Source organism: Larus michahellis, chromosome 3 (genome assembly GCF_964199755.1).
Source record: "Larus michahellis chromosome 3, bLarMic1.1, whole genome shotgun sequence".
Classification (NCBI taxonomy): Eukaryota; Metazoa; Chordata; class Aves; order Charadriiformes; family Laridae; genus Larus; species Larus michahellis.
In genome coordinates, this window is record NC_133898.1 from 67,143,678 (window position 1) to 67,152,280 (window position 8,603).

The window sequence follows — 8,603 nt, forward strand, 5'->3', positions numbered from 1 at the left end:
GTACAGTCACACTCGCCTCTGGTTGTTACGGATTTGTTTTAGTGCCAAGTTTCTCTGTCTCCTTCTACATGGTGTTCCCAGAAGCTCTGCATACATTTATTAGCATGGTTAAGAGGATAAATCCAAAATGAGAGAGACTTAAAGGTCTCTTCGCAGTCGTGTCTCTGCTCCAACTCAGCACTGAGCCTTAAATTTACTGGTGGTTTTTTGGGTTTGTTTTTGTTTTTTGACTAGATTTTCAAAATTGAGGCCCCTTCAGTCCTTAAAGGGCTGTCATGAACACGCACAGAGAACTATACCCTAGCTGGGGCAGGCTGGTGCCCTCCCGTACCAAAACCAGCATCTCAGACAATCACAAAGCACTCGGTATCCGTCAGCATACTCAGGCTGTCCTGTGAACCCAGACAATGACTCAGGCTTTCACCAAAATAGAGGCAGAGGAAAAAACAACTGTGGTTATCTGGTAACGCAGAGCTGTCTGGTCTCACCCCTAACGCAGAAGGCCTGGGTCTCAGTCCCTCTCCTCTCCACCTGTGGAGCACAGGGGTGCAGGCACTTGTCAGCTCAGGGCTGGAAGCAGAACAGCAGCACTGGAGCGACAGTGCACCGGAGCCAGTAAGCTCTGCCGAGCCCCTACCCTGCTTCTCCGCTCTTGCTGGCTTGGACCCAGACAGCTCAAGTTTCTCTGCATATCACTTCCCTGCTCTCCAGATTCTGGGGCCAGCACAGGCAGAGGCAGCCCAGATCTGTTTGCACACAGGATTTAAGCCGTTTTCCTGTTGCGCGAAGTAGAGCAAACAAAGATGAAAGGGGCAGCAGCTGGAATTACACAGCTTTGCGGAGATTCCATAACCATGCATGCATTTCCTGTATCGGGAAATAAGGAGACACTTTTCAAGCATTTTGCACTTGTAAAAGGCTGCTAAGTGCAGGGAAATTCACCCATCCTGCAACTTCAAGAGCTGCGGCTGCAGAGTGGAGGCACAGAGCAGTAAGCAGTTTGCTTACCCACTCCCACTTTCCTCATGCAGCAACTCTTTCTCCCTACTGGAGGAAGCATTTTCATCCGCTAAGAAGAATTAGCAGCAAGCTAGAAAACAATCAAAAGGGCTTTTTTTCCCCCCCACATTCTGCCTGGAGTGATGTAGAGAAAGTATGATTTCTGTGAGGAAAATAATCACAACCTGAAGCTACTATACCATGTTCTAGTTAACTCTGCATGAAAGCATTCAAGTAGCTCCTTGCCCACTTCCTTCAAAAATCTAGAAGACTGAAAAATGAAAGAATATTACACTGCCAGAGATGAATGAGGTACATCTACCATTCGTGGCTTTTTGTGCGCAATCTGGTCACTCCAAAGGACAGTCGTTCGTCAGTTGAATCATGCTGCAAAATTATTTCCACCTCATTGTCATGCTGTCTGTACAGTTACTTAACTATGTTCTTTACAGGAATTCAGTTTACTTTCATTTCAGATTGCAAATAAAAAGAGAAACAACAGAAATAAGAATTATATAAATTTGAGTATGTGCTTTTATTTTATACTTTCATGGCACACTTTGATTTGTAAACGTTAAATTACCGGTCCCCTTCTTCATATGTTGAAAATAACCACCAGGCATTTGAGAGCATTACCTGAGATTTTTTTAAAAAAAAAAAAAAAAAAAAGATCTGGCATCTTTCACCTTACTCACATACAGTACCATTTCATGAAGAATTACAAAAGGGAATGTTTTCCAAAATAGGACAGTTTCCTTTTGACTATAAAGATATAGAAAATACACCAAGACACCTTAGAATGATCAGCCTTATTCAGAGGATGTTGCAAGTCACTGTCTCAAACAATTCTATTAATGCATAGCTGAAACACTGCCATCAGTCCTGCAGCAGCATGATATCAACATTGTCATGAACACCTTGTAAAAGTAGCTCCCCTTGATAAGTGACAATTTTCCGTCGTTTTGCAGCCTTAAGAGTTCCCACTAGGGCTTCAAAGAGGTTGGCACACTTTTCGTCAGCAAAGAGCACACCAAATTTCACGCTCACTTGGCCATCAGCATCTAAATCAAAGATATAACATGAAAACACATGCAGATTTTCTTTCAGTTAGGAGATCAATGGGAAACAAAGTAACAAGCAGCGAAACCATTGAAAGTAAACCCCATGGTGTGTCCCAACTTACTGGGGAACGTATTACGAATGCCTATGATAAACACCAGGCAAAATTCCTGCCTGGTATGACTTTCCCTTTTTTCCAGAGACTCATATCAAGGATCAAACATCTGCTATGTTTATTTTTACTGATGACTTTGTGAAACCTATGACCAGCATAGGCTACTGAACCTCTTCAAAGCGTAAGGAGGAAATTAGTTTTATATCATTAAAATGTTAAAAATTATTTTTTTTTTTTTTTTACTTATTAATATTTAAAGTTCACATTGCAAAAGGTGGAATGTGAATTCATTTCTCTCACAAAGCAAGAATTTTAAGATACATGTTAAGGTTATCTAGGTTATTCCTAAAAGGCAGATGTAGTCATACAAATGCAAGACACAGGCATTCGGCTTAGGCTTTGAAAAATCAACTGAACTGAACTAAATTGCATTGGAACCAAAATATACGAGCAGGCAACACATCCACAAACTGCATAAATATTTGTAAAGAAAGAGGAGTTTTAACAATCTTCAGAGAAAAGGCTACCTTCTAAGCAAGTTCAAGGAAGGTTGGGACTACACCTGTAACTCCTGGGCTAGTTTTAGGCATACAGATCAATTCCTTCCAAATAATACTATGATGAACAGAATTGAAGTATATGAATTCTGAAGTTCAGAAGTTACCAAGGAAGGAAGTGGAAGGAAAAGATGAAACTTTCTTCTTTGATGGCTGTAGGAAGCATTGAAAGTCTAAAGAAAAAGGTAATTTTGCAGTTGATTTTAATGGGAGCAGGATTTCAGGCCTACATCCTCTGTGCTGCAGAGGCTTTAACTTCGTAACAGAACTACTTTAAAGGATGGGATGCAGGGAGTAGCATACAGTCCAACATTAAGGCTATATGCAAGTTTTCAGGTTACCTGAGCCTCTTTAATTAAATTTGCCACGTTCATAGGTTAATATAACATGACTATATCTATGACATGTATGTCATACACATACATGTATGTATAACATGACTACATCTGTATGGTAGGAGATATTACAATACTTACTTTTGGTTCCCAAGCGCCGAATCTCCTCAACTAAGAGGCTAATTTCATGTTCCACGTTCATTGTGGTCTAAAAAGTAAAATAAATTTTGACAAAGTTATTAGGAGACCCGTAAATCCTTTGCACTGTCCTGGGCTGTTCACAGTTCACCAGGAATGTCACAGCACTTGGCAAATCCCAGTAGCCTGGAGACACACGGCTACGGGATAATCTAAAATTTCAGTCCTGAACGGATAAAGAGCCTCCACACCTTCACATTTGAGAGTAAGTGAACAGAAACTACAACCTAAGTATCTCCTTATATTTGTGTTTAGAATGTAATCTCAAAATATGAAAAATGTGTGAAGGGCAGGGCAGGGGGGTTTGTTTGTTTTAAAGAATGAGCTCAGACTGCCACAGAATCAGAGCATCCTGGTAACATCACAGGTCTTTAGGGGTTTTGCAACTTTTTATCAATGCCCTCAATAAAAATGGAACATCTTCCTTTGAATTCCTCTCCGGGATACATGGTAATTTGGCTTTTTAAGCCACACCACAGCTTTCTGTTTATCCTGGCAAGATACCACAGACATGCAGCTGGTTACAGCAGGTCTGGGCACACGGTGCCTGAAAGGACAGCAGCTACCACACGCCTGCTACTGACAGCGGAACTGAACCAGAGATGAACTATGCAAGCACCCCAAGAAGGCCAACATTTATTTCCATTCGTAGTGACCCCAAAGAACTACTACACTGACAAACTTACCCTGTGAACCTCTTTGCTGTGAAACACATCAATTTTCACCAATGCACAGCAATGCCTTGCAACACTTTAGCCATACGCAACTTTGGAAATGGCAGCACCACAATCACACAAAAAAATATCGCGCTACAGAGCATCCAGGTTAATAACTGCAGGCACCTGAAGGGAGTTTTGGGATCTATGCCAGGCAAAACAGCATCGACACAATGAAACCTTTAGATGAGGAACTCCTTAGGCAAAAACTGGCATCCAGGTAGTCACAAGAAACTGGGCCTCACAGACAAAGCAAAGCAATGCAACAAATACAGCTTCCGCAGGTGCTAACGATGCAGCCTGGAGCAGAAGCTGTAGAGAGAGCTCCTGGGGCTGAGCACTCAGTGAGCACCGAGACCCTCTCTATCGCTCAAGAAACCAGGATTTCTGCACAGACCTGGTAAGTAAGTAGAGTTCAAAAAAACAGTATCTGAATGGATCATGAACTCTTCCTAAGGGAAAATCTTCCCCTCATTTTTTTTTTTTTTCCTCAGTTCACATAGGTAAGAGTGACATAGTTCCACCTCCTGACCCCTCATGAGGGAAGAGGCAAAAAAAGAGGCAAAAAACCCCTTGGTAACAGAGTCTCATTTTCAGATCCCGAATTCACTTGCAAAAATCTGTCTTTTTGACATACAATAGTGAGCAAGCTTAGTATCAAGCATGGGCTTCAGGCAAAGCCCATCCAAACCAGCGTTTCACCCCTAACGCGTGGCATCAATCCAGGCTCAAACAGTGGATGTTAACGGGCTAACATATATGTGTGTAATACCCACAAGAGGATGCGGTGAGGCGGTCCCAGCTCTAAAAAGCTGCCTAAAAAGGGCATGGCAGCAGGGCCGCGGAGCGTTAATTGCCTCGCATGCTTGCTACAAACTTTTAGATTTTGTTTAACTGAGCGCTAAATATATTGTTACAAGTCACAGAGGAAAAGATGACCCATCTACCGAAAAGCTTATGCTATCATTATTAATTTGTCAAGCTGCCAGTTTTAATATTGCTCATTACAATGGCATTATTAGCTTCTCTTTAAAGATGCTCTTTTAAGTTTGAAGGCTTTTTTACTTTAAATTCACGTTAATTTAAAATTATTTTCCCTCATACACATGCACTGCCAATTTAAGCAGCAACATTTAGAATTTTTTGAAAAATAATTCATTATTATGCAACACTTTTGAGATCAGAGAACCACGGCTGTGTAAGGACTGAGGAAGAAGGGATTCCAGGTATTTTAAGCGTACTTAAATATTTACTTTATATTGTCATATATTCGACACGCCAGCTATTAAACTCTAGTATTTCTGATGCCAACACACTGCTGGAAGCCGGCGTAATTTTTCAGTACGCGGCAGGAAAACGAAACTTTATCTGCTGGAAATCCACCTCACGGCTGCTGAGCACCGTCACATCTTCCAAACCAACCGCACCGACCCCTGCCGCTGCGGCTCCCGCAGTCCCCCGCGATAGATGGCTCCCCGGCGGAGCCGCCGTCGGAGGCAGAGCGCGGTCCTCCTCACACCGAGCTCCCCCCGCAACGCCTCCCCGGGCTCTGCCGGGGCCCGGCGGGGCCGAGGCTCCCCCCGCCGCCTGCGCGCCGGGAAACGGGCCCGGCCGACAGGCAGCCGCCGCCCGCTGCCCGGGCAGCGCCTCTCTCTCCCCGGAGCGGAGGAAAGCCCGGCTCCCCCCGGCCCGCTCCCCGCCGCCGCCACTCACCCGCTGCCGCCGCCGCTCTCGCCGCGAGGGGCCGCCGCCGGCGGGAGCCGCCTGAGGCAACACAGGGGCCAGGCGAGGGGCGGGCGGCGGTTACCCGCCCTCCGCCGGGACCTTGCCCCGCCCCGGCTCGGCCCCGGCGCTCCCCGCCGCCCCGCTGCGGCCATTTTGGGTTCTGCCGTTGCTTCCGCGGCGGGAGCGGCGCTGCCCCGCCGGGGGTCCTCTCCCCGTGGTGTGCCAGGGCCGGCGGGCACCCCGCCTCGGGCACCGAGCCCGGCCCTCCCTCGGCCCTCCCTCGGCCCCTCGCAGGCCGAGCGCTGGCCCTGCATTCCCAGTTGAAGGGCTGTGCCGTTCTCCCCCCTCCCTGGGGAGGGCCTCGCTCCTTTCCACATCAGTGACTCCTGGCTTGGTGCCATCTACAGCTTTCACCTCGTTTTCTCCGTGAGTGTGTTCGGTAAAACGCCTGCCAAGGCCAGCCCTTCCCGAACGGCCTCCTTTCCAGTGGGTCTGCTCTCAACGTAATATGCTGTGTTGCTTCAGTCGCTTTCTGTCACTGTACCATGCCTCGTACCCTTCATTTCCACCCGCTTCCTCCGAGGGACACTACAGAATCATAGAACTGTTAGGCTGGAAGGGACCTTTCAGATCATTGAGTCCAACCATTAACCTAACACTGACAAAAAACACCACTAAACCACATCTACCCACCTTTTAAATACCTCCAGGGATGGCGATTGAACCACTTCCCTGGGCAACCTGTTCCAGTGCTTGATAACCCGTTCGGTGAAGAACTTTTTCCTAATATCCAGTCTAAACCTCCCCTGGCACAACTTGAGGCCATTTCCTCTTGTCCTATCGCCTGTTACTTGGGAGACCGATCCCCACCTCTCTACAACTGTGCCACGTTCTTTTCTGATGCCCCTCACATTTGTTTTCTCCTAGAAAGACGGTTCTCTTTCTAGAGAAAGCGAACGAGCTGTGTTATTTACCTTCAATAAATTCACGTCGTGGTTTATCTAATTTTTCATTCAGCGCCACGTCCTTGCACTCTGCACCATGGAGAGTAGGCAATTTAATTTCTTCCGTCTTGTATCTCGGTATTCGTTACTGCTCTTGTCTCTCTTACTTCCTCTTCACCTCACTGAAATGTTTACATCTTCTCTCAAGGACACAGGCACTAAACCCAAGAGCTGCATTAACTCCTACAGAGCAATGAGTCTGCCGCCAACCCGTTCGTCAGGGGCAAGACTCACACCAAACATCTCCGGAAAATTCTCACCAGCAGAGCTCAAGGCATTGCCGTTCCCGGCTGTCTCTCCCACCTCCTTGTCAGGCATGACTGCCCCTGAAACAGAGCTGGTATGAGAAGCTATTTCCAGCCCTCGCCATTCACATTCTCATCTGTTAGCTTCTGAAGGTGAGACCGAGATACTTTCTCAGACTGTGAGCTGCGCCAGTTAGGTCTGGTCCCTTACTACAGCCTCCCATCCCTGGTGTAAGGATGAATAAATAGCTAGCGGCACCTGAAACCACTACAGCAAGCTCTGCTAGGGCTCGTTTGGCAGAACCTGCAGCTAGATAAATCGATTTGCACAGTGGAAATGATGCCAAGAAGATCACATTTTTATCACTGCAGGGACGTATAACTAGAGTTCAAGCCCTTTCCTTTTCCGAGGGATTTTTCTGATGTTGGTGTTTTTGTTAAAAGATTAACTTTTCCTTAGAATAATCACTGTTTATCAGTAACAGAATCTTTGGTTAGTCAAAAAAAACCCATGCTGCTTTCTGCTCAAGGAGCTATGTATTCAGCAGGTGATAGCGTAGCAAAACATTTTCCCGAACAGATTGGCTGCATTGAACATCAGTAAGGGGTGCTCTTTTGAAAAAAGCAAACCCTGATAGTTAGGAAAACAAGTTAAGATTGAAAGGGCTACATTCCGAAATCGATAATGAAATTAACGAAATTTGAATCTGTTTAAACTGAATCAAGAGACAGTGGAGAATTCTCAGAAAAATGTAGTGTGTGAAGAGTATTGATGCTCTGTGCACATGATGGCATATGTGCTCGTATTAAGGCATACTGCTTTTCCTAAGATCGTCATTTTGTTGGCCAGCACAATGCTAAATACTACAGCAAAAAGGATAGACTTTTAAGGAAAATTTGAGATAAACTTTTTAAAAGAGAATCTAATTAGTATGGTAGCAAATATGGCAAATATTCCAGTTATTTAGCAGTATAGAATAACAGTGCTTTTTTTTCTGGTTTTTTTTTTGTTAATAATATGCCTTCATTTGCATAACTCACAATCTCTAGATTTCTTAATCATTGGAACACCATTACATTTGCACAAATAATGTAGGCCTTTGCTCTGCATAATGTGATTGTTATTATGGATAATTTATGTTTGATCAAGTAATAGTTCAGACCAAAGGTATTATTACGAAATCTATGTTAGAATTTCTGTTCTAAGTCTGTTTTGAATCATAGCCCCTAATTTATAAGTAGATGAACTATACATCTGAGAAAGATGAACATAAATTTGTAATTCCTTATCATTTTCTTTTAGCCCCTTTTTTTTGGAGGAAGTACAATTTATTTTTTTTAAATTCTGTCTTTTGAAACGAAAGTGTCACATACTCAAGTGTTGGTCCTTAGGAACACATGGGGAGATTATCGAAATGTGGTATGCTTTCATTACTGTTTCTTTCATGGGCCTTCCCTGTCATGTAATATAAAGTAATTCTAGGTAAATCAGTACTCAAACCCATCTGTTACCATGACAATTAAGGGAACAGTGATGCTGCCAAAGTACGAAAATGAGCTGGGCAGCATCGGGACTAAGTGACCGATTATATCCTTACAGGTGCTGCAGCAGAGAGCAGGAAATGTGAAAATTATGGAGATGGTGAGTTT

At 44.6% G+C, this 8,603-nt stretch overlaps 1 protein-coding gene across 1 annotated transcript; it reads right to left on the reverse strand.

Moving 5' to 3' along the window:
* Positions 1-1,510: 1,510 nt before the first annotated feature.
* ABRACL (ABRA C-terminal like) lies at positions 1,511-5,830 on the reverse strand. The gene is made up of 3 exons (XM_074578281.1): positions 5,693-5,830; positions 3,207-3,273; positions 1,511-2,060 (listed from the first exon to the last, which is right to left on the reverse strand). Exons 2-3 carry the CDS (start codon positions 3,265-3,267, stop codon positions 1,876-1,878), a joined length of 246 nt encoding a protein of 81 aa, XP_074434382.1. The 5' UTR covers positions 3,268-3,273; positions 5,693-5,830; the 3' UTR covers positions 1,511-1,875.
* Between the last annotated feature and the right edge of the window lie 2,773 nt (positions 5,831-8,603).